Source organism: Abramis brama (genome assembly GCF_963993115.1).
Source record: "Abramis brama genome assembly, chromosome: 11".
Taxonomy (NCBI): Eukaryota; Metazoa; Chordata; class Actinopteri; order Cypriniformes; family Leuciscidae; genus Abramis; species Abramis brama.
In genome coordinates, this window is record NC_139973.1 from 18,420,918 (window position 1) to 18,447,551 (window position 26,634).

Below are 26,634 nucleotides of genomic sequence, written 5' to 3' on the forward strand. Positions count from 1 at the left end.
ACTCAAGGCAAATATCAAATGAGAATTAAATAGAGGATGTACCTTTCACTGCCTTCACAAAGACTTGTTTCTCTTTGCTTGGGTCCTTCTCGTCAAGCAAGACTCCATGAAATATGCGGCCAAAGGTCCCTGAGGATCAAAATAAAGTCACTTTATGAAATCAGCTGACATAATGAAATCTAGGTATCTTTATAGAAATATACACATTAAAATAGGAGTGTCTCACTTAAGGCTGGGCAATAGTATTCTTAGTCTTTATTATTCTACCCCAATGGGAGTCTATGGCAGCCATATGAACCATAAGTAGGAAAATTATGACAATTAGCACACTTGTAGAGATGGTAATGAATAGTAATCTGACCAACATTAGGGTCTCTATAACTTTTGAACCCTTTATTCTAGAAAAATGAATATTAGTACAACTGATTCCTCTCATCATCCTGATCACATTCACCATCTTACATTAACACTCCACCCATTATAGTAGTGGCCATTTTGGAAGTACAGCATTCAATTTTTTTGCTACTCCTTAAAATTTTGTCCAATTTCATCCAAAATCAGATGATCTTTAAACCGAACCGCACAAAAATGACTGAATGGATTTTTGATTCACTACCGTTCCCGAGAAATACCTCTCCGAATTTGATAGTTCCTGTGTTTGTTGTCTTATGCTAGTTAGCAAAGCATGCTAATTGGTTATCATGCTAAAATATGTCTATTCTTTCTAATATGACCATAAGCTATATTAGTGGCTAAGTTAGCTTAGTATGCTAACCAGTTAACATGCTAACTGATGTATTTGTGTGATCATTCTTGCCTTGAAACCTCTCATCGATAATATAACAAAGGTGTGTTCTATGTGGTGCACAGTTATAAGAAACAAGCCCCAAACCTTTCAGGTCGTGGGTTCACCAGAAATGGTGCAAAAGTTGCTTCTATTCCAGACATTGTGTCTTTCTGAGCATGATCAAATCTGAACTTAATTATAACAGGTGGTGCATTTATATACAAAAATCTTCATTGAGTGAACGTGTTCTGAGTGGCACGTTATGATAAGCAATGCATACTTGACCAGAAAGTTGGGGGTTTGAATCCCATATGGTGCAGTGTCCAAATTGTTACATGCAAAGTAGATTCAAGAGTTTGACTCTCTATTGAAACTGCCGTTTTCTGTCATTTAAAAGTAACAAATCCTGCCTAAAAATTTTCATTTTCACCTTGAATCTCTCTTCCAAATCAAAACAAGAGTCTGATATCTCTGTGACACATTATGTTTCGCTACAGAATTTCCACAAAAAACAACATCTGAAAATGTGTACCTGAACCATTTTACCTACATTCTCTCAAAACATATTTCTTAAACAATTTACAGATATCAACGTCTTAGGGTGTGTAATCAATAATGACCTTCTTGACTTTAAAAAATCTGAAAGAGTTTTGTACAACATACCATCCTTCATGAAGACAATTGAACATTTCAAAACAAAAAATAAAAATACGAAGAATTTTTAGCTAACCTTGGAAAGGCTTGACCCCAATATTGCTGCTTGCAGCCATTTTATTATAATGTTCGCAATGATTTGCACAAGCAACAAGTTAAATGCAAGTATTTACATGCTTTTTTGGCAAGTAAACACACTGTCAGACACATTTTTAGATGTTTAATAGCATCTCTGATTCAAATTTCAGTATCAAAAACTAAAGCAGGTAAATTGGATTAATTTCTGCAAATCAGTTCAAACAATCTGATTAAATTCATTCACAACTCTGACTGAACACAGTGTTAGGATTAAAGGATTGCATTATCATTCAGTAATGTTCAAGTCTCCGTAGAACATTTTCAAATATTAAAACGTTTTATAAAATATTAGTTCTAGTTTCACTGCATCTTTGAGATGAAACAACATGCCAATTTTTGCATGGTGAAAAGCTGAGCAGGTCTGAACAGGTATCCTTGATGACCTCAGTGAGTAAAAACATCATGGATTTACTAGCAGGGCGCAGGACAGTCTCTCAGATTTCCACTGCTGTTCTACAGCTTCTTAGACATATCTGCAGTTCCCATAAGCTCAGGTGACACTTGGGAATGTACCGGATCAATGCATCTTGCAGAGCAGTGGGCCTCAGAGTAGGCTGACTTTGGGTAATGTTACTAATGCTAGGGCACAAGCACCGCATCGCCCTACTACTTTTCTCTCTTATCTGATCCTTTTTTCTCTATCTTGCTGCCATGCTTGTTATAACATGCCAGCTTGCTGACGTAGAAGCTTTAACCCCTGCATGTGATTACCTTTAAGTTGTCTTTTATTTACATAGGACCACAAATGAATGCATTATAGAAGAGCTTTAGGAAAATGGTTCCTACATTTTGAGACATAAAGGTAAGTGAGGTGCTATATTGTGCATTTTTGTTACCCATGACCTTCAAAACCAGAAGTCTCATACTTGAAATCAGTTTAGTCAAATATGAATTATTCTTCTGTATATTTTCCTTTTGAAAACGCATATTAAATATTGTAAAAAAATATATATATTATACGCATGTTGTATTATTTTTGATGTTTTTTTTTTTTTACCTTTATTGAGATAGGATAGTAGAAAACCGACAGGAAATTAAGTGGGAGAGAGGGGGAAGGCATTGGAAAAGGCCCCCAAACCAGGACTCGAACTCGGGTCGCCTGAAGTGCAACCGGACTTCATGTCAAAGTGCTGCCCACGAGGCTATTGGCTCAGACAAGTTTTGATTAGCTTAACTCCGTTAACTCTCAGTGTCCTGCTAGCAAGATGCTTGATCCTCATATTTTATTGCCTTTTTTCCTATCAGATATTTTAGAAATCATCATAAATTAGGTATCATTCAAAAGCTTACACAGTCAAAATTCATCCTGTGAAAACGGTTTAGCGGGCTCCACCCCCTAGTGGGCAGTGTCATGTTTTATATTTAAATAATTAAAATCTTAATCTTAATCCTAATTTTATAATCAATACCTTTGTTAGTCTTAAAAAAATGCATATCGTCTGACAAAAATCTCATAGGAACTTAAATGTTTTGTGATGTCAACTTCAAAATTGGAACACAACTTGGTTACACATTAGCTTTGATTTAATAGCAATTTTAGAGCACAAATAATTTTGTGAAATATATATTTTGTATAAAATAAAAATGTTTAGTATAGCACATTTACAGTAATCTTAAACTTATATAACTTTTTTACACTTTCATTTTTAAGTGCAATAATCTGCTGAGAGTCTTCTTTAAAAGTAACCAACCTTCTGTATTCCAAAGCATTCATGAATTACAACCATTTAAGTTTGGATTGTATTTTTTTTATTTATTTATTTTTTAGCATAGACGTGAAAATGCACCGTTTCATTTCTTGATCACTACAGAATTTCTGTACTTCCATTTGTGTAATTTGACAGGCTAGACGACTTGGTAGTATTTCGAACCTGGAAAAAACATTTTACCGGTAGAGTATGAATTAAGATGTGTTATACTTTGGCATCGAAGTAACAAAGGTCATTAAACATTTCTATAGTGAATTCAGTGAAGTGAATATAGTGAAGTACAAAACTATATGTTCCATGGATGGTGAGTTTCTTTGCTGCAATGCAGAACTTACAAAAATTGCATCTAACTTTCCAAAAAAAAAAAAAGTGTACACATTGCATTATACATTATGCAACTGGCTGGGTTTCCGTTACAGCTTTCAGTCTCTTTAAGTAGGAGGGAGAAGAACTGAGCATGGTCATTATGGGGGGATTTCTTGGTAGGAAGATGCATTTAATGCTTGCTTAAGTTTTGCCAAGAAACTAAGCACTGAATGTCCAAAGACGTAAAGTTTTAGAGACGTGTTTTGTGGTAAATTTTAAACACATGAATGTTTTCTATCAATCAGTATATCCAGCTCACAGAACAGAGTCAATGATCACAACAAGAGATTGTACTATATACTTGCAGCTCTAAGGAAATTAATTTATTATCTCCTCTCACTTTTATGGTGCTTATTTTGTCATTTTTGAGCTTGAAAGCCCTCATTCCTCATCCACCTTCATGTGGAAAATGGCAGGATTATTCTTCAAAAATTCACTTTGTGAGTTCCTCAGAAAAAAAAAGGTATTTCAATTTGGGAAACAAGAGGGTAAATGGTGACAAATTTTCATTTTGGGGTAGAAGAAGCCACACGCTTGCAATGCTTTGGCCAAGCATTCATTTTTTTGGCCTTGGTATAACTACATAAAGCAATTGCAGCAAATATTTAATGAGCTAAAGAACGAACTGAATTGAAATTTGTGCTTAGGCCGTTCAAATAAAAGTATTGAACTGGTCATTAAAAACACACAAAGCAAATGGCCCTTCAAAAAGGATTAATTTCACTTTTCTCCCAAACGTCCCATAAAATTGGTTTAATCAGATTAACTCTGTTCCTTTGCCAAGCCAGCACTTAAAACACAACACAATAACCCCCTATAAATAATAAATCAGCTTCATCAAGCTTGTAGCCACACATACATGATTTACTGATGGGAGAAGAATGCAATAGAGAGGAAATTTTGCAAGAATGCAAGTTAAATAAGGCAGGTTCTTGACATACAGTTTTGTCTGTGTTTTATAGCTTATGAGACTAATGACATTTGTGTCAACATCTTCTGTGCAGGCCCGAGCTGCGCTGGCAAAAGGCCCAGCAGAGAGCTTTTCTGTTTGGGCTCCAATTTAGTGCTTGAGTGCAGATTTCCCGCTGGAACAGAGTGATTTTGTTGTGATCCAACAAAATTATTTTGCAGGGGGAAGTGTGTCTAACCTCAGACTGAGTGGCCTAATGACGTGTTTGTTTGCAATGGTGCAATTTCAGTTGAACAAGGTGTTCAACATTTCAATGGCACAGAGAAGGACAGAGTTCTAAGAATTGAGTCTTTCCAAAGGACACTATTAACTTGCTGTGGTTTCCATGTGCGTGCTTGGGGCAGAATGACCCGTGGGATTATTACCTTCATGTAAGACGTCTCGAAGTGTGACTCTCTCTCTGGAGATGGCGATGTCTTTGACCTTTGCCTTAGCCTCCAGAAGAGTTACACTTCTCAAGTCATTCTTCTCTATCCGCAGCGAGGGATAACCTGAAATCACACACACACATGCAGCATTACAATAAGTGTTAACAATCACATTATAACTAATTAAAAGCCTGTCTAATGACAGACAAATCAAAACAGAGGCTTGCAGTATTATTTGAACAACTGGAAGTATTTAAACACTTCATCAAAGGAGTAAAACCACAGCTTTGCCAAAGGCAAACACTGCAGTGTCACTCTTGCACAACATGTTTCGGTGTGTAACTGATTTTATCTCACAGTTATACAGAGTCAATTGTATTAAATGTTTAGAGAAAACTGAGTTTTTTATTCTGTTATTTAGCTGCAGTGTACTTTAAAATACACAAGCAGCTCCAACAGACAATGTCAAAATGTACTGTGAGCACAAATACCAGTATATAATGCAATTTCCATGTTTATAATCAATACTTCATTTTGCCTTGTTGTAAACATTATTACAATGATTATATAAATACAGTTGATTATGAATACAGAACAAAAAGCAAATACATTCACTTTTCACAAATACAACTAGCCAGTGTTCCCTGAGTCATTTAGACTAAGGGTGTTTCTCAATCAGCTCCTTAGCTCAAGAATTCGGGCACTGGTAAGGACAGTTAAGGACTCTGGCTCACTACACAGTGAGACACTAATGACAATTTCCGGTGACGTGACAACATCCTCATTGTACAATATCACTACTGGTATTTATGAACAGAGAGCTGATATCTTTCTGACATTACTTGTAATGTTATTTAAAGTACATTATGATAAATATGTTGCTTGTTATATATACATGCAACATTGCAACTGTAAATAAAATATAAATGTTAGCTAGATTATGTTCATAACCTGTCTAGCGATGCATGTTTATGCTGAAATATAATAAAATAATGGTTGTATTTTTTAAAAACATCTATCGCTTGTCATTATGTGTAGTGAGTTGGCTCATATGAAGTTTTCGTGCTTCAGAACTTGCATTAAGGGAACATAGTGAGCATCGATCCCTGATTTTCACGGTGCATTGTGGGACTTTTTAGGAAGCAAACGTTTCAGTGCCCTGGAAGGATTTAGCGATTGAGACAGCCCTTAAAATGGCCGACTCCCTGATCAGTGCCCTGACTACTGACCTAGGGAGCTGATTGAGACGCACCCTAAATTTCTCCACTCATACTAAAACTGCACGATGCTGCCCCCAAGTGGTTATTGGGAGTAACTGATTTAAGACTGCTAACATTCCCTGCACTACACAGACACTAATCTGTAAAATAATAATAAAAATATATAACGAAAATATTAAGCAGCACAACTGTTTTTATCATTGATAATAATTAAATGAAAAAAGAAAAAATGCAATTTCACAACATTGCATGTGTTTCATAACAATTTCACAACATTGCATGTGTTTGATAAAAAAAAAAAAAAAATTGTAAAATGGTAGTCTTGGTGAGCATAAGAAACTTCTTTCAAAAACATTAAAGAGATCTTACCGACCCTTAACTTTTGAATGGTGGGTTAATGTCAAAAAGTGTAAACTATCAAAACATTATTATGTTTGATCATCACAAAGAATCTGACACACCACCATCAACTCAACAAAGGAAATGAGTGTGGGGTGGGACTATCTGTTTGGCTGAAGAATGACAGTCAATGGGAATGACCCCTCTTAAAAGAATAATTATTTTCAATGAATGTTTTGTGCTGCCAGTGGTGCAGATATTACTTCACATTTAAGACCAGGGGCCAGTTGCATATACAGCCACAATGTTAAAAACAAGTCTGACCAAAGGGTAATTGGTCTTACTTTTTGGATTCAAATTAGACCAATGTACCTTTTTATGTAAGTGACTTAAAAAAAGTTATGACCAGTCTTGAAGATTTTTTTTTTTTTTTTTTTTTTTTTTAGATGACTACCTTGTAAGACTAGTCTAAGCAGTTTATGCAACAGGCTGTGATGAAAACTTTAAGCTATTTAAAAAAAAATTAAAAAAATTAAAAACAATGTTTCGATTAGTCCTGCCTAAAATTCTGGTTTTGATATAAAATATATCTAAACAAACAAACAAATAAATGCCAAATCATTTCATTAAGGAATTCAACATTGACTTTTAAAATCGGTCAATACTCATTTTCAAACATTTTTTGTAATTTAAATAAATATGTATTTCCTATTTAAAATAAATAAATAATTAAACCCGTTTAAGTAATAATTGACTATGGCACTATGATTCTGATTCTAATCATGCAAATGAGGTGTCTTTGCACCAGTGTAATACCGTATGAACCAATCAACAAGCTTAGTGACGACCAATAAGAACAAAACAATGGTGATGGGGAAGAAGAAACCAGGTTAAAGTTTGAAGGTTAGTGAACATGATTTAGTCATGATTCCCTGTTGCTCTCTCTACCTGCTACACAGCAACAGAACTTACTTTTGGTTTCGTGCGAGGGGGCACCAGGGTGAGGGAAGGAGGCGCCTGCAAGCTGGAGCATGGGTGCAGAGCCAGTTTGAGCATCTGATAGAGGAAGGAAGGGGTGGAGGGAGGACAGAGGACAGAGTGAGAGAAAAAAATAAAAGAAAGATGGAGAAAGGTATATGAAGGATGGATATTCATAGCAGGTAGATGGTGCCTGAGCTATTTCACACACAAGAACAAGAGTGAGACATGAAAACACATGGTATAAAGCATGAAATAGTGCACCAAGCATGTAAGACCACTAGGAGGCGCTACGCACAATACGTGTTAATAGCCTGTCAAATGAAGCAGATATCGCCACCATCAACTATCCACTGATTTATAAATACATTACAATGCTGGTTGTCATTGAGGGAGAGTATTCTCTATTCTGTACTACACTAACCAAAACATTCATTTGGACACTTAAATGTCTGAATGTCATTTCATTCGAAAAACATCAATTCAAGTGGCATTAACTAAATATTTTAAAGTAAATATAACAAACATAACTTTGTACGGTTTAAATGATCAAACAATAGATATATTGGGGGCTTAAAAGCAATTCATATTCAGTAAATTGTAGCGTTATGTATTTAACTGCAGTTCACACTGAATTGAACTGAAGTTGTAACTGTAACTGAATTTGTTTCCTAATTAAAGAATTTTGCAACATTGACGCTGTTTGATTTCCCATTACTGTAAAGCAGTTTCAAACTGTATTGTATAAAGCTTGACTTGATATATTGTTCTAAAAAATAAAATCATTTGAAGTTATAAATAAAAACGGTCTTGAACAACTTAGTTTGATATTTACTTTAATTACTTGATATTTACTCTAATTCAATGACATTCTTATATTTATATTGTTACTTAAGTGTTCAGACACTGTGAATATAAGACTCATGGGATCGCCTGGCAAACCTCCTCTAATGGGAAGTTTAAGGGAGGTCATCAACCCGCTCTACTCGAATCTGCTCTAATTTTAGCCCAAGCTGGTCATTTAAGGGAAAGGAGAAACTCACCTACTATGAAAACAGTTACTATGTTTTAAAAGAGCAGAAACTTCCTGTTGATTTGGTCTTATTTGCATCCTAATTTGGAAAGGGGGTGGAGGTGACTCTCCAAATGTGTTAACCCTAAACCCTAACTCTCATGGTGGAAAAAAAACAACAACAACCTAAGTGTGAAGAAATGCTACTGAGATGGCACTAGCAAATGACAGTGAAGAATTGAGTAACTAGTAGGTGATCGACATATGACTTTACATACGCAACAACCACTTATACAACTTCGATCGCACAAAAACAATGCTGGAGTCACTGCTGTAATAAACGTAAGGACAAAAGTGTGGAGGGGGAGATGGGAATGCGTACGCCTGTTTATTCCAACCTTCTGATTCCAGTTTAGCTAACTTGATCATTCGTTTCCAATTTTCTAGTTTATAAAGGAATGCACATTTGGTGTGAACAGGATGTGACAAGATGCATTCAGAGGTGTGACATTTAGAACAATATAACATGCTGGTCTGAGATCCGTAGGGAGCAAAGCATCCTGGTGCTGTTGGAGCTGCTCTTATGGGGCAGCAAAGCAGTGCTCCTGGTCGAGAGACGGGTTTTCTGACATTTGAAATCATGGAAGGGCAGTGCAGATGGTTACGGCAGATGGTTGAGATGTTTGAGAGAGTCGCTGATCTGAGGTCAGGGGTAAGGGGCATGGTGTGGTCGTAGTCTTACTGGTGACAGGTGTAGCGTTGTTGGGGGTGTCTGCCCTCAGGTACTGGGTGGTCTGGGTGGAGGGCTGAGAGAGACCCTGAGAGCTCCCACTGTCACTAACACTAAAAGAAAGATGTAGAGAAAAAATGTATTACTTTAGGAATTGAAAAGCACAGGCTAAAGGTATTTTGGTATTTTGACTTATATTTGCACTTATTGTAATAACCTAAATTTCTCTAACTGAAACAGACCAGTCTTTCAGTTTTAAATGGTTTCACAGCCTCTTTTATGATGAAATCATCTGTTTTCTCAAAGTGTGTTGGGTTTTACCTGGCCCTGGACCCCAGTGCATTTAAAAACTAAGTGCTGTGTAATTGTCCTAATTAAAGCCATTAGACTCCAGCTCCAAAGGTTAAACACTGAGGCCCCTGGAGAAAGACCTTAAATGCTACAGGTTTAACTTGCCTCCTCAAACTCATTGAACCTAATCATGATCTAATGTCCCGACTCATCATCATTGGTTTCTTCTGGTCTACTATTTGAGCTGTGAAGCAAAAAGAACCCTATGCCAGTAAAAACACATCCTGGTTCTGATGTTATGTTTCAGAAGATAAATGGAGCTCTGTGCTTCTTCTTGTGAATAGCAGTAGATAAAATCTAATCTATCACCCTTATATAATCCTGAAAAAGACAACTCTTTGTACTGATGCCCAATTCAATTTCAGAAAAATGCAATTAAACTACTCAGTGCTCTTGTATGAAATTAGTAGGAGATAAGATTTTGTTTCTCCCGTCTCCTTCAGACAAACCCACATTTTTTTCTAATTAGGGAAGAATAGACAAACAGATAGAAAATGAAATCATGAGAGCAAATGACCAGAACCTCTATAAAAACTATATTTAACACATATACATAAACAACATATAGTTTTGGTGGTCTGAACTAACCAAATAATCAAACACAAAAATGCATGCATGCACACACACCTGTCATCCATTTCCACTCTCTTCATGCTGTGGAGGTGTAACACAGCGAGGATGATGGCTACTAGGAAGATGACGATGCAGCACACACACACGCTGATGTAAAAAACTCGTGTGGATGTGGTGGGAGCATTTGGACTGCTTGCTAAGCACAAAAAAAGAGCAGAGAGGTTAAAAGAGCACAGTGAAGATGGTCTTCAGTTAAAATGCCAAATAATGAATCACAAATACTCACGATCTATTCTCTGTATGGTTGTGTTTGGGAATGGCAGAGTTTTAGGGGGCTCTGGCTGCTCAATTCCTGTAAAGTAAAAGCAATGAAGGGGAAGGATCAGCAAAGAGCCATGTTAATACCAGTTCACCGTTTTATATATGCACAAGTTTGTTTGTGACAAATCTAATTACATGAATATTATTTTCTTTCTTTTTGTTGTATCAGGCAAAAAGATACTATGATACAATAATTAATGTTTATTCTGATATCAAAGTAGTGGTCTGTAATGGCCTTTTTCTACATTTTAAATTTAAATTGAGAAAAATATTTTCCTTTAAGCTAAATATTATTTTTTTCCTTTCGATTTTGGGTGGAAATATGACCTGGACATCATGTTGATGGGTCTCATGAGATGAATCCAAACACATGAACTGGTTGAATTTGGATTCATTTATGTTTGGTTTGTAAATTGTTGCCAGGGCAATAAAATCTATCTCCTTTCACACAAAGTGTAAGACAAACAATATCTTCCCGAGCGTTACATACACGCTGACCCAGTTATTCCACAAGGGAGAGGAAATTGGGGCATACACAAACTCTTTCTTTTCCGCAGCTAATTTGGCTCATGTGCTTCAAATAAGCAGGGAATAAATTCACTGGCTATTTCTACTGGGAAAGCAGATGACAGAGAGCTTGTGTTATTATCAACTTTGTGTGTCAAGTTTCACATTGCCAAAGACAACGATCTGCCAAATACACAAAACTCACAGAATAGCCTACTTGTAGCAGAAAATAGAGTGGAAAAAAAAAATACACAAACATCTTTAGAAGTTTCTTCCTCAGTTTCTTTTGAGGGAATAATAAAGTAAACGTGTATGAAAAGATCTTACTTCGGTAACACATTTTCCTGCGTTTGAAGTTGAGCACTGTGAAGTTGTTGGCTGGTGTAGTAAGGTTGAGCTGCACCGTTAGCACAGCCTCTCCATCAGCCTTTCCAGAGCAGAAGAGGTCTACCCTGAACACTACACAGAGAGAGACACACAGAAAGTACTTACTGGAGGCCCAAATTTGATTATATTAAATATGCAAGCTGTAAACAATGAATGCAGGGCCTCATTTTGAACTTTTTGAAAGAGTAAGGGCTGCTCTTCCTTTGTGTTGGCACAATACTGTATGCCCAATTCCTACTAAACTATGTGAGAAGACATTTTAAAGACCTGCTCACACCAACACAATGTTCGGCACAAAAATTTGGTCAGATTTTCGCATGCAATTTGTCGGTCCAATCCAGTGGTTCTCAAAGTGTGGGGGGCGCACAGGTACTGCAGGTGGGGCGCGGGAGATCAGCAGAAAAAGAACAGAAAACAGCCGTTGCAACGGCGTTCAAGTGCGTGAATAGTGTTTGGTGCTCTGCCTTTACAAAGCGACACCGAACGCCCACTCCAGTCTTTCTTTCTTCAGTCCATTGACATTTTGCACCGTCTGAACAAGCCCGACAAAGAGTTCCTCACCATCACAAGCTGCTATTGTGAGTGCGCCGACCGCTGTCGCGTTCTGGCGAGAAGATGTAGAAGAAGCTGAGCTCGTGAGATGCTGTAAAAAGAGTTCACTGCAGCCACTGACTATATATTGCTCATACAAAGCATCACTGAATTAATTACATTTTTTGTTTATTAAAATTAAAAGTTATGTTCTGATCTATCATTCTCTCTTACTGTTATATTTTTTCAACGTTTCAATGGCATTACCAAATTAAACTCTTGTAATCTTTCATAACAGGTTTTTCAACCCAATATATATACTTTTTTTTTTTTACTTTTTATCATTTTTAGTTTCATCATCTGGTAGACAGAGGTGGAGTGGGCTTTGGGTGGGCTGCAGGTTTTGTAAAGGTTTAAAGGGTGTGCGTGAACAGGCTGCATGAAAATGCGAAATAACTTGATCGTTGGTGTAGAATAGTCTGTTTTCAACTGCCACATAGTCATAGTCTTATGTAACTGCAGCATCTATAGACATGTTACCAAAAGTGTGAATCTTACAGGCTGGCCAGCTTTATTTGAAATGTGATGGGAAAGAGATTAGAACAAAAACTTCAGTTGCATTGGCGATGCCGCAAATGTTTACGTCCGTCTGAACAGATGCATTAACACCCGTTTATTCAAATGAAAATTAAGGCCTTATTGTAATTAATAGTATTTAAAACCTAATAAAACAAAGCTGTGGGTTCTTAAGTTTTGACATATGACCTTTTCATCAGTAAACGTCAGTCAAGAACTACCAATAGTTAACAGGTCATTTTTATGTGAGGATCATTAAACACATCTAAAAGTAGAGCCACTCTTTAGTTGTGAAAAATAAAATGTTCTTAGATATCAACAGCCTATTTTCCCTTCAATATACAACAGGATATGTTTGGCTTACCTGAACGAGTGCGTGGGACCTCCCCCTGAGCAGAGATGTTGCTCTGAGGTTGATCCATGGCTGAAGTGTTTTCCACTTGAAACCCCAACCTGTAATCCACCTGTGCAGGAGACAGGGAAAATAATTAAGATTTTAGTATAAATCATTCACAAAGCATGTAATAAAGATAAAAATGACAGATTTTTATCTGAATTGTCAGCAGCCATTACTTCAGTCTTCAGTGTCACACTAAGCTGATTTGTTGCTCAATAAACCTTTTTAATCATTATCACAGATGAAAACTCAATTCTTTTTTTTCAGAATTGTTTGATAAATACAAAGTTCAGAAGAACAGCATTTATTTGAAATAGAAATCTTTTGATACAATATAAAAGTCTTTACTGTCACTTTTGATTAAATTAATGCATCCTTAAAAATTACCAGGCCCAAACTTTTAAATGGTAGTGTGCACATGATATATGAACAGTGCCAACCTTGCTGCTGGAGTGCCATGTGAAATGAAGGCTGTTGGTGTCACTGGGCACAGGCAGGATGAAGGAAAGAGCATAATGATTTACCACATCATCCCTCACATAGTACAACTCAGCATCAAGACCTGCAGAGAGAAAGAGAGAGCGAGAGATGATAAAACTGATCAGGACTGGCAGAAATTAAACAGTTAAAATCATTTCACATTCACACAACCACCCTGCCTCAAGAGAGGATTAAAATATAGTTTCATACTGCCAGACCCTGCTCTCATATGAACTCTGCATTTCACCATCAAAACATAATATGTGCTCATTTAGGCTAATGTATTCCACAGCGCCTGCAAGTATATGGTGCAGGAGGAATCCATGGCAACAATATATAAAATTTATTTTTTTAGTGCGGTGACCAACCACTGTCTGACATAGTTCCACTTTCTTGGGAGTAAAAAGCAAGATCTGGCTCTATTATATCATAGAGGGCAGGTATGACAGCCACTGAAATATGATTACAATTTCCAATCAGGAGGATATGAGTTATAACAGGCTCAAGCATTCATGCTGAGAATCTGGAATGCTTCCCATTAAGCTGATGGGATCTATGAAACTACCAAGGCTGCCGCCCAAGTTTTAACCACAGTTAATTTCTCTCTCTCTAGCCTGTCCATTTAGAACTACATAGAACGGTTTTCATCCAAGTTTATACCAAGAACAATATCCTCAGCCACCCCCTCCACCATACAGTGAAGGGAAAACAGTATGTTTATGTTTAAGGACTTCACCCCTCTCTATCGTCAAAGCAAAACATCTCTACTCTCCCCTGTCTGGCCTCCATTTTCTAACGACGCTGTAATCTAAACACTGCTTCCTTCCCGGCTACATTCCTGGGAGAGACTCGACCTGAAAAGCATTTCTACCAGACAGCCCGGCACACCTGCGATCCCAGTTACCAGCCCTCAATTAACAACTGGACCAGAGAGAGGCAATGATCAACAACATGAAACCGAGGTCTAAAGTGGAGGTTGATTCCCAGCACACGAATGAGACACAGGGATGTGTGAAGTTGATTGACAGCTGGAATCTCCTGCGGCCTGCCATGCCTTGGAGCAAACCTTATCATGACTGAAAGGCCCCGCTGAGGCTGACTGGAGCCTATCTGTCTGTCATAGGGTCTGCTCAAACATAAGGGGGATGGGAGTACACAAACCCTTTCTAGAACATATCTATGAAACAATAGTAGATGTTTTGCTCAAATTTTTGATGTTTTAGCTGTACACCAAGACAACATAAAATCAATATACACTATTGTTCAAAAGTTTCTGGTCTGTAAGATTTTTTGTTCTGTTTTTGAAAGAAGACTCTTGTGCAATTATTTAATCAAAAATACAAAATATACCGACTTCCGTGTGTGCACGTGAAACTTTTTTGCATGCTAATATCGCGGCCTTATGTCTGCTTAAACACATCCTCTGTGGCGGCCATGAAACCGTGTTGTGAAATGGGCTGATGGCACAATACGGCTATGTGCAATGGGCTTATAAAAACTGCTCACATTTTGGATTTCATTAGACCAGTTTGTCTATAGTAAAAAGGTTAAATCAAGCTACTTATTTGTTTATCATTTTTTTGAATTGTGAGCCTCCCCTTTAAAGTCCTTTATGCCTATGGCTCTGCTCACAATAAGCGCTGTTAGAATTGAACGAAGAAAATCAACATTTTCCAGCACCTGTAAGGATGCATTAAATCAGGCAAAGTGGTTTAATAAAGGGTGTTTTGATCTTGTGAAATACGAAATTTTAGTATATTTTACAGTACCAATATTTTTAATTTGCCATTAAAGTTTTATGGCACAATATAAATATACTGCCCTAACGAAATCCAAAATTTGGTAACTTTTTACTGTACCAATTCTTTATGAACCATTCAATTTTGTATATAGGACAATGCACACTGAGCTACCCATGTTTCTCGGGCCGCCACAGCGTTAAATTTGTTAAAGCGGACATAAGGCCTTGAAATATGATGTACTGCCCTAACAAAAGCCAAATTGAGAGCACTTTTTACTATATCAGTCTCTTTATGGACCCTTGAACTTGGCAAATAGGACAATGCACACAGCCGTATTGCGCCATCAGCCCATTTCATGTCGTGGTTTCTCGGCCGTCACCGATCAGGATATAAGGCCGTGATATTAGAGTACATACTGCCCTAACGAAAGCCAAATTTTGGGCAAATAGATTTTTTATTAATTCATGTGAATCCACACTCTCGTTTACTTCATAGTAAAATTGCAGTGATGTCAAATCTGAATTTTCAGCAGCCAGTACTCTACACATTCAGCACCAGCTGGCAGAATTACAGAATAGCACGAGTTACCAGACAGCAGGCCAACAGTGATATGAGGTTGCCCACCTATGGAGGAAAAAACAGTGTGTGGCCCCCAAAACAGACACACTCAAGATGCAGGAGTCCTCAAAGTTCAGACAGACTCTGACATAATCCTCTGAGCACAGAGGAAAAGAAAATCAGCCAGCTGTGAGAGACTACTGAGGCGTGAGTTATACTAGACACATACCCACAGACTTGAGACTAATTAACGTTCCCATGTCTTGCACCATGTGACCTGTCTGGTCCTACTTTTGTCCACTAACGGCATATGGTCTGGTGCTTGAATCGCCAACTTAGACAGGAAGAGGCCATCTGACTGATGTAAAGTAATCAACCACAAGTTGCCGTCTAATCTGAAATAGATTATGCAACAGCAATTCAAAATACAAAATCAAATAACAATAATTAATAAAAATCTAGCAAATAGAATGCATATGATGCATATGAAATACAAAAAATACAAACAAAATATATTTATAAAAAAACTATTTGTAAATAATGCTGTGTGCCCTTACTTTCAAGAAGTAGTTGTATAAAGTTGCATACATTTTCATATGCAATGTGCATCAAGAGGCTGAGACTATGCAGCAGGAACAGTTAAGAATTGTAATGAAAGAATGGATATGGATAGAGGGGAAATTTCTCAATTTAAATTCCTTCTCTCAATCTCAGGCATTATGATATATTAAGAAAAGAATTTGAAGAAGAAACAAGCCTTAGCTCAGTCATAGCCCACAAAACAATGGATGAAGAGGGTGTTGAAGTTCAGGGGTCAAGTGTGCTCAACCTTCTGACCAGAGCTTCCAAAAAGAAAGCAAGAGGTTGTTTGAAAACAGTTTCCTGTGTGGTATAAAGTGCTCCAACCCTTGAAGAGCTGCATCACTACAGGATGATTAGGAGAATGAGTTTATTATAGCATATGTGCAGACTTTGTTTTCAAGCTTGTTTATTTGTGACTCTGTGGGGACCATTTTTAACCTCTTTTCTTTATGCTCAAGTAACAAGTTTGTTTCAAAAGAGCTGCGGTTAACCATACGGCTTGAAAAAAAAAAAAAAACCCAGTGGTTTCCGCTTGCTGCAAAACGCAATCTTTGCATCCCCCTCACGGCAGTGCTCTGTAATGTCTTTTTATGTAGCTTCAAAACCCCTTTCATGGTTGAATTGCTTCCTCTCTGAAAAAACAAAGACCAGGGAGAAAACATGCCCACGGGGTGAGACTTCGATACAGCATTATGTTGGTCAATTTTGCTCAAAAAGTGTTTGAAAAAGCTCAAGTCATATTCAAGCTTGCCAATTTAGAAAAAAAGATGCTCAAAAAAGACATGAAGTGGGGTGCAAAAAAAAAAAACAGGCAAGATTTAATGCTTGGATAAATCAGTGATGCGTCAATAACTCCTAAAAAATATCTTTCTATGGTGGTATAATAACTTTTCAAAATCCTAAAAATGTACGATTTTACAACAGGTTTTTTTTTAATGTGGTCTGGGGCTCAAGACAAGACTTTTTTTGTTTTAAACTCTCAACACAAAGAATAAAACTGAAGTTACAGACAATACAATGAATGAAAGGCAATGATTTACATCCATGTCGTTCCCCACGGTCAAAGGTATAGACATGCGGTTTTGGATTTCTTGGCCTCTGGAGATCACATTTCTGTCTTCAGAAAGGTACAACAAAAATGTTAAAGCCAGGAGAAGAGGTGAGCACAGGTAGAACAAAGAGTCTCCTGTAGTCGGGGTCCGATTCATCCTCAAACCCAGTGCACAGGACATAAACAGCAGCCAAGCTCAGAGAGAGAGTGGAAGAGAAGGGAGGGGAGAGGGGCTCTGTTATGTATTGATTAGGGCAACATTAAAGAAAAATGTGATATGCTATATCTATTATAAACTATTATTAAATAATTATATTTAAAAACTGGAAATGATATAACCAGCATACATGTTTCACATGTCGCATCCCTACAACTTCTGAAAGTGAACAGCAGTGTTTTACTGTAGCATTACATAAAAAGCGCAGTTTAAACCAGGGGGTTTAGGGTTTCAGGTAGGCCTATATTAGGTTTATTTAACAACAGAAATTAAATAATCAAATGTAAAAATAAATCATTGCTCATTCTTTACTGTATGAATTAAATATACACTGATTATTATTAAAGCTACAAAAGTTATTCAGTCGAGAGCAGCAAGCGTTTTTCTCTTTGTCTGTTGTTGTTTGATTAACATTAAGCACACAGAGGGAAGCAGGTTTATTAAGCTGCTGTCACTGTAAGAGCTGCACGGATCTATATATTGTTACACGAGCACTTTTTTTCTCAACTGTTTACTTAAGACATAACTGACTGTGTTTACGTGAATATTCAACAAGACGGGCATTTTTACATAATTTTGTATTTGGCCATAGAAGAGAACTGAAATCGGGACTATGCGCTCCCGAGAGGCGGCTTCCTGTGCGCGAGTACTTTGCTTATTGCGCCTAATAACATTAAGCATGTCACACTTAAGTAACAGTCATGTGTCCAGTAGGGATGTTCCGATCAGGTTTTTTTGCCCTCGAGTCCGAGTCCGAGTCATTTGATTTTGAGTATCTACCGATACCGAGTCCCGATCCGATACTTCTATAATACATAAAAAAAGAATAAAGAAGAGCGAAAAACAGATCCAGGATGTTCCTTATTTTTTATTTAATTCACCTTATTTTAACATTCAACAACTCTGTTAACAAACAGAGCACTTCTGTGAGGTAGCTTGAACAATCAAGTAATAAATAACATAAATTCTTCACTTTTGGACTTAGTGCAACAGTAAATATAAAAAAAGTCTAATATATAAACAAATAGCACCATGTAAACAAATAAAAAAATAAAAGTGCCACAGTGTTTGCAAAGCCAGTAATGTGCTTTTAGGAACTGCACTCGCCGGTTTCACACTGCACGCGTTAGCATAGTGTGCAGCGCGTATTTTTTTCGGTGCCCATGTTAAGAGATTAGAGCATTCACACCGCACGCAGAGGTGGCGCGGCAGCGCGTAGCAGGAGCAGAGCAGAAGCAGCAGTGCCGCGATAGTTTCGGCGCCGAGTCTATTTTTGCTGCGCCGCTTACGCCGAATTAAAGTGACAATGCATTGATCATGGCCAAAATACACCGCAGTTTTATCCAAAAAGTGCATTGATGATATCTATTGTGTTTTAAACAGTCGATCAAATGACCAACAGCAATTTAAAAAGAAAACAAATGTCCAAAAACAAACTTGTTGCCAGAACAATAAAAACAAAGATGAAACAAAAGTTATATAAATGAAATTATTAATAAAATAAGCTTCTTGACAAGTCTTTTCTCTTAAATGTATTTGAAAACGAAATAAAGCAATGCCAACTTATCCATTATACTCTGTCTGTACACAACCCGCGGTTCAGCCGCGCATGACAAACGCAGCCAGTGTGAAAGCAAAACGCAGGTGTCCTGCTCCTGCTCACCATACGCACTGCTCCTGCGCTGCTTATGCTCTGCTAAAATCATTTTAAATGATTTTAAAGGCAGACTAACAGGTCTTTGAGGGTCAGAATTCTAGCTGATAGACAGGTGTTCAAATACTTATTTGCAGCTGTATCATACAAATAAATAGTTAAAAAATCATATATTGTGATTTCTGAATTTTTTTTTTTAGATTATGTCTCTCACAGTGGACATGCACCTACGATGACAATGGAAGACCCAGTGCAGTGTGAAACCGGCGTAACTCTGTGCCACCGCATAACTATAGATGTGTTAAAAAATAATGAGAATATACAGTGAGGAAAATAAGTATTTGAACACCCTGCTATTTTGCAAGTTCTCCCACTTAGAAATCATGGAGGGGTCTAAAATTGTCATCGTAGGTGAATGTCCACTGTGAGAGACATAATCTAAAAAAAAAAATCCAGAAATCACAATGTATGATTTTTTAACTATTTATTTGTATGATACAGCTGCAAATAAGTATTTGAACACCTGAGAAAATCAATGTTAATATTTGGTACAGTAGCCTTTGTTTGCAATTACAGAGGTCAAACGTTTCCTGTAGTTTTTCACCAGGTTTGCACACACTGCAGGAGGGATTTTGGCCCACTCCTCCACACAGATCTTCTCTAGATCAGTCAGGTTTCTGGGCTGTCGCTGAGAAACACGGAGTTTGAGCTCCCTCCAAAGATTCTCTATTGGGTTTAGGTCTGGAGACTGGCTAGGCCACGCCAGAACCTTGATATGCTTCTTACAGAGCCACTCCTTGGTTATCCTGGCTGTGTGCTTCGGGTCATTGTCATGTTGGAAGACCCAGTCTCGACCCATCTTCAATGCTCTAACTGAGGGAAGGAGGTTGTTCCCCAAAATCTTGCAATACATGGCCCCGGTCATCCTCTCCTTAATACAGTGCAGTCGCCCTGTCCCATGTGCAGAAAAACACCCCCAAAGCATGATGCTACCACCCCCATGCTTCACAGTAGGGATGGTGTTCTTGGGATGGTACTCATTCTTCTTCCTCCAAACACGTTTAGTGGAATTATGACCAAAAAGTTCTATTTTGGTCTCATCTGACCACATGACTTTCTCCCATGACTCCTCTGGATCATCCAAATGGTCATTGGCAAACTTAAGACGGGCCTTGACATGTGCTGGTTTAAGCAGGGGAACCTTCCGTGCCATGCATGATTTCAAACCATGATGTCTTAGTGTATTACCAACAGTAACCTTGGAAACGGTGGTCCCAGCTCTTTTCAGGTCATTGACCAGCTCCTCCCGTGTAGTTCTGGGCTGATTTCTCACCTTTCTTAGGATCATTGAGACCCCACGAGGTGAGATCTTGCATGGAGCCCCAGTCCGAGGGAGATTGACAGTCATGTTTAGCTTCTTCCATTTTCTAATGATTGCTCCAACAGTGGACCTTTTTTCACCAAGCTGCTTGGCAATTTCCCCGTAGCCCTTTCCAGCCTTGTGGAGGTGTACAATTTTGTCTCTAGTGTCTTTGGACAGCTCTTTGGTCTTGGCCATGTTAGTAGTTGGATTCTTACTGATTGTATGGGGTGGACAGGTGTCTTTATGCAGCTAACGACCTCAAACAGGTGCATCTAATTTAGGATAATAAATGGAGTGGAGGTGGACATTTTAAAGGCAGACTAACAGGTCTTTGAGGGTCAGAATTCTAGCTGATAGACAGGTGTTCAAATACTTATTTGCAGCTGTATCATACAAATAAATAGTTAAAAAATCATATATTGTGATTTCTGGATTTTTTTTTTTAGATTATGTCTCTCACAGTGGACATGCACCTACGATGACAATTTCAGACCCCTCCATGATTTCCAAGTGGGAGAACTTGCAAAATAGCAGGGTGTTCAAATACTTATTTTCCTCACTGTATATATATATATATACATATATATATATATCCGAGTCCTGATCGGGAGGTAACGTCCGATTCCGATCGAGTCTGAAACCACGTGATCGGGCCCGATTTCCATCCCTAGTATCCCGGGACATCCCTAGTATCCAGTTTTAATTTTTTTTTAGAAATGTATACTTTTACTTAGCAAGGATGCACTGAATTGAAAAGTTACTGTAAATACATTTCTCAATTTCTAGTAAATGTTCTTTTGAACTTTCTATTCACCAAGAATCCTGAAAAAAAGGATCTTATGCTGCCTCCCAATTTGCATACTATCCGTCCTAAACAGTATTCGAAATTAGAATTAGTGTGTCCCAAATCGTAGTATGTTGAAATGAGTATTCCAAAGATTTCAAAGAATGTTATCCACATTATATTTCATCTGCAACAGCATTGTAAACTTTTGTAATGGTACGTTTGGCCATTAACTTTTAAATGCATCATTATTTCTCTCTGATACAGTAGGAAATTAAATTAAATTGAACGTGGAGGATTTTAACTGTGGCGATGATTGACAGGGCAGTTTAAAAGGTGACAGGATGCACATAACTAAACAGAGCTGTCAGTTAAAGACGCAATTATGATGAAGTAGTTTGTCCCAAAGCTTGCCTACTCTTCTGCTACACACACAAAAGTATGTACTTTTCCTTTAAAAAAAATAAAATAAAAATTGGCCTAACCCTTTAATTTCTGAACGATCATGTGACACTGAAGACTGGAGTAATGACTGCTGAAAATTAAGCTTTGCCATAACAGGAATGAATTACATTCTAAAATACAATATTTCTTTTTTTTGTTTGTTTTGTTGTTTTACTGTACTTTTGATCAAATAAATGCAGCCTTGGTGGTGACCATTAGAGATTTTTCAAAAATCTTACTGACCCTAAACTTTTGAATGGCAGTATGTATTGGCGTTATGTCGCTTGCTCACCCTGCTGAAAAAAAACTAAAGTAATTTTCAATAAATAATAACTATCATCCTTTTAATAACAAGTTAAATAAACTGACAGAAATATGAGAATTTAAACACCAAAGTTACAACTATAACACAATGCAACTACAACAGGTATGCCGCCACACACACATGAGCCGGCAGGCCAGTTCTCATTACACACACTATGTATGCACCTTTCAAGGTTCATGGGATGCAGTGTTCACACAGTGGTGCGGAAGTCAAAAAGGGCAGAGGGGTCAAACCTAAAGAGAGTGGTGGAACATGCAATATAAGGAGATCTGCAGTCTCATTATCATCAAGAAAGTCAGCATGGCGGCTATATTGGAGTCCCTCGAATGTAAGAGTTCAGCACAGATGGTCAGGAGGGTATAATCAGTGTAATACCAAACAGGTGTGGGCTAAAAGTAAATGAAAAAAACTAGCACGCAGGCAGGCAGACCCAGAGTGCAATGCTGCAATGGACAGAAAACCACTTTCAGATGTGACTGTGGCACTTCCAGGCTACCTTTCATAGAGATGACGTGAACACGTTGTTTGTTGTAAACTGAACTGGACGGGGTGGGACAAGACGGCAGCAGGCCCAGCGGAAATGGCAGTGGTGTCACAACTTGGACGGCTGGTGAAAATAACCCAAACTATGGTGAAGCGTAGGAAGAAAACGTCTCCAAGCAGAGGTCTGACCTCTGGGGGACCACAGCCCAGTGTGGGATCGACTGCAATTACCACACACATTCTCCTCTGTAAAAATTTCAAAGAGTGGCTGGAGTTCATATTCTGAGGTTCTACTAGAATAATAAATAAAATGCAATTAATTTCATACTTTTTTTAAAAAGTAATTTTGTAGTTTTACTAAGAGAGTTCGTTTAGACAGCCTATTTTAAGATGAAACAAAGACCTTTTTTTATCCAACCCGCTATATGCATTCTTCAAAAATACAAAACATACACATGAATTCACAAATCAACATTGAATTATATAGACCAGTGTGTTCTTTCATGCAAAGCAATGTCTTAAGAAGGGAGAGGAACATATTAACACAGATTCTAGAAATAGATTCTCGGCAAATGATAACCGCAACTAGTTCTTTAGATTTTCTGAGGAAAGTGGTGGTGCTTATCCACCAGAATGCCAGTGATATTAAGCGGTTGCAGGTGTTCTGAATGGTTTTTAGTGTGTTGCTATGTCTTGTTGACTCAAATTAAAAGTGTCCACCCCTGAGCTTCTATGATATTCTGGTCCTTATGGTTTGGGTCACTCTTTCAAAAGTCTATGAGATTTCTTTGATTGTTGCACTGTTTGTCAGGTGATAATCATAAGTCTGATCACTTAAGCTGGTCACACACACTACAAGATAACTGAGCCTATTTTGGGCACAATTCTCCCCTTCTGACAATCCTAGATAAAGTCCCGATTATGATGGTTCTACAGATTATCTTATCAGATTTTCCTATGGTGTGAGGTACATTAAGAGGGCCAATCTCAAATCGTAAATATCCAATGTTGCAATCCGGTTGTATGGGGGGTACCCAGAGGACCAACGCACACACATTGTAGATTGTCACTGAAGTCGCGTTTGATCGCAAGAGATTTCCCATGTTCACAGTCGGGACTCTGGTTTTTTGTGAATTGAATCTGTTAGTGTGTGGTGAGCTGTCTTGGGGTATGTTTACACGACAACAATGTACTAAAAACAGACGACACAGTTGTCAAAACGATCACCGTTCACACAGATCTGTGAAAATAACTTAAAAGGCTATATTACGCATGCCAGGTCAGTAGTTCGCCCCGCAAACACTTAATACGCATGCGTGAACATGTAATACGCATGCGCATGACATCACCGTTTTCACAAGTTCACGTTTTTGTTGTTTACATGGAAACGGTAAAAGCATAGTTTTCAAAACCTTGCACTTTAAAACTTGTTTTCAAAATCCTGCACTTTCAGGCCCCCCAAACGGCATTGTCGTGTAAATGAACGGCCAAAACGCATACAAAGTTTTCATTTGAAAACTCAAAACTGTGTCGTGTAAACATACCCTTGGTCACATCGTGGCACTCCACACACTATAGGAACAAAAACTGTTAAATCTAGTATTTTTTTATTGTCATGTTTGAGGTCTCTCACATTTTGAAAATCGATAAGATTTAAAAAAAATCTTTTAGTGTGGGCCAGCCTTTAGTAAAGTAGCAAACTCTCTCTTCAACAAGCCGCACAAATTTGGATGCATCATCCATGTCCATACCATGCTGCAGGAAAGGTTAAGTTGCAAAGTTTAAAGTTAAAAGGGTTAGTGAAAGATGTCGTTCCAAACCAAAAGACTTTTTTATTTAAAAAAAATCTATTTTACTAAAACGTGTCAATTAAGCCAGGTCATCACTAAAGCACATAGTTTTGAGGTGCATGCGGGGCGCACGGTGCGGCTCATGTGCAAAATGTGCAGTAGACACAGGAGGAAAAATTAAGTGAGCATGCCGTAGTTACGCATTCTAAATCAGTGGTTCTCAGCTGGGGGGCTGCGGCCCACTAGGGGGTCTCAGTGATCCTCCAGGGGGGCTGTGAGATACCTTAAAATTTATTTAAATGTATGAATATACTTCATTTTATTATTAATACGATAAATAAAAAAAACTAACAAATGAAAGCACCACCTTTCTCGTACGTATTCTGTGATTGTTTCGGAGCAGCCCGAGCCGTTTCTCATCGTGCTGTGTGAAATACAGACTGAACAGCGACCCAACGCCAACCCCAAAAACCCAACCGCTTCATGAACATAGGAAACGCAAACTATATCTCTCAGTTGGATAAAGAAAGCCAGTGTCGCTAATAAAGTGTTGATACAGTGAAAAATAGGAGACGTACATTAGGCATGCGCAAACAAACTGCGTATGTGTGGCTTTCGGCTCACTGATCGCTATAACATCGCATTTCTGCATGATCACTGTTGAATTTGCAGAGTTTTGTAACGGATCGACATGATTGCTTGTTGTGACAAAGGAACTGTTCACTGATGACATCGACCCATCGACTTCACAACGCGGAGTTTCCACACATTCAGAATGTTTTTATTTTTCATTTGTATTTAGGTGTGTTTAAAAATTCTGAATGGATCCATATAGTAGCTATATGCATTCCATTGGCATCTTCCTGTGGTCTTGTTTTGTATGGCAGGTTGACTTGTGCTTAAGTTACTGTATAACTGAGCAGCGCAAGTACTTTAAGTTGTAAAGAATGTCTGCAGTGCTGATCTATCTTGAATTTATTTTGCTTAAAAAAATAACAGTTTAAAAGTAATAACACTAGAATACACGTTTTGTGAATAAAAAAAGTTTTTTTTTGGGGGGGGGTGGGGGGGTGGCTTGTCGTATTGATTCAGACAGGAGGGGGGCCTTGGAGTAAAAAAGGTTGAGAACCATTGTTTTAAATGTATTAATGTATTCAAGCCATGCAATGGATTAGGTAAGCTAGTCATTACAATTAAAAGACCCTCAAAACAAGTGATTTTACTGAACATAAGAACTACTTGTGTAAATGCCACAATAAAAGTACATAGAATAAACAATAAGATCATTGATCCTGGTTGATGAATGATGATATTTCAGCACCGTTTTAGCTGTGCGCTCCTATTCTGGTGCATGGTAAATCAAGACCCGTCAATCTCGTTCAAACCAATCCAAGCATGCTCCACCTGTAAAACAGTTTCTGATTGGTCTCTACACATCGTCCCTACCCACTATACCCACCCACTGCACCCGAGATCCAGTTTCCATAGGTTGAACTTTCAAATGATGTTGGAAAACACTGCGTCATGTTCGCAGCACGAACGGATGCCGGAAGTCCTACAGCTTTAGCCAAGCAGCATGTCATCTCACTCTGTGATATACGCAATGTCTTTAGTTTTGTTGTGTTTGGGCTCATTCCAGACCTCATTCCAGACCTCCTGCTCTAAATAAAAATGTGCAATCTACTATGGTTTACTAATATTTTACAGTTACAAACCAAAACGTGGTGCAAAAGCATCATGTGTATACCGTTTACACATGCGTTGGCGGCGCTTTTTCATAATACTTCATATAGTTTGGTCTCTAACTAAACAATATGCTATTTGTATTCTGCTAGTTGAGACCTTATCAATGATATAAGACAAGTCTATGTTATGTACAACGGTTTTACAGATCACATTTTCATGTAAAGCAGTTATTTTTTCACGCTATGAAAAAAAGAGCACTTCTAATAGCCTATGTCAGCAAAAAAGCACTTAAGTATATATTCCCTATATTCAGTGTAAGCCAAACTTCTAAGCTTTAAAATTACACCCATTTCGTGTTTGTTATGCAAGTGGTTGTCAAGTAAAATAAGTGCCGCCCGCTTTGGATTAGAGAGGTTAAGGTTAACGATAAATCAATTAATCGACTGTTAATTTAAACAACAATTGATTATGGGAATTTATGTAAATTGACATCCCTAATGTGAATAAAGATTAAATCTGTTGAATAAATGAAGACAGAATTTTCATTTTCGTGTAACTATC

At 37.8% G+C, this 26,634-nt stretch overlaps 1 protein-coding gene across 2 annotated transcripts in view; it reads right to left on the reverse strand.

Moving 5' to 3' along the window:
* The window catches only part of ryk (receptor like tyrosine kinase), a 61,823-nt gene that overhangs the window by 13,871 nt on the left and 21,318 nt on the right, over positions 1–26,634 (reverse strand). The window contains exons 2-10 of one of the 2 annotated variants that reach the window (XM_084129689.1): positions 13,355–13,476; positions 12,882–12,981; positions 11,351–11,482; positions 10,482–10,547; positions 10,250–10,391; positions 9,284–9,384; positions 7,524–7,607; positions 4,990–5,115; positions 43–129 (exon numbers count right to left, since the gene is read on the reverse strand). In XM_084129689.1, coding sequence (XP_083985815.1) covers positions 43–129; positions 4,990–5,115; positions 7,524–7,607; positions 9,284–9,384; positions 10,250–10,391; positions 10,482–10,547; positions 11,351–11,482; positions 12,882–12,981; positions 13,355–13,476 — 960 coding nt within the window. The remainder of the gene's footprint in view (positions 1–42; positions 130–4,989; positions 5,116–7,523; positions 7,608–9,283; positions 9,385–10,249; positions 10,392–10,481; positions 10,548–11,350; positions 11,483–12,881; positions 12,982–13,354; positions 13,477–26,634) is intronic. The other variant, XM_084129690.1, reaches the window with a different exon arrangement.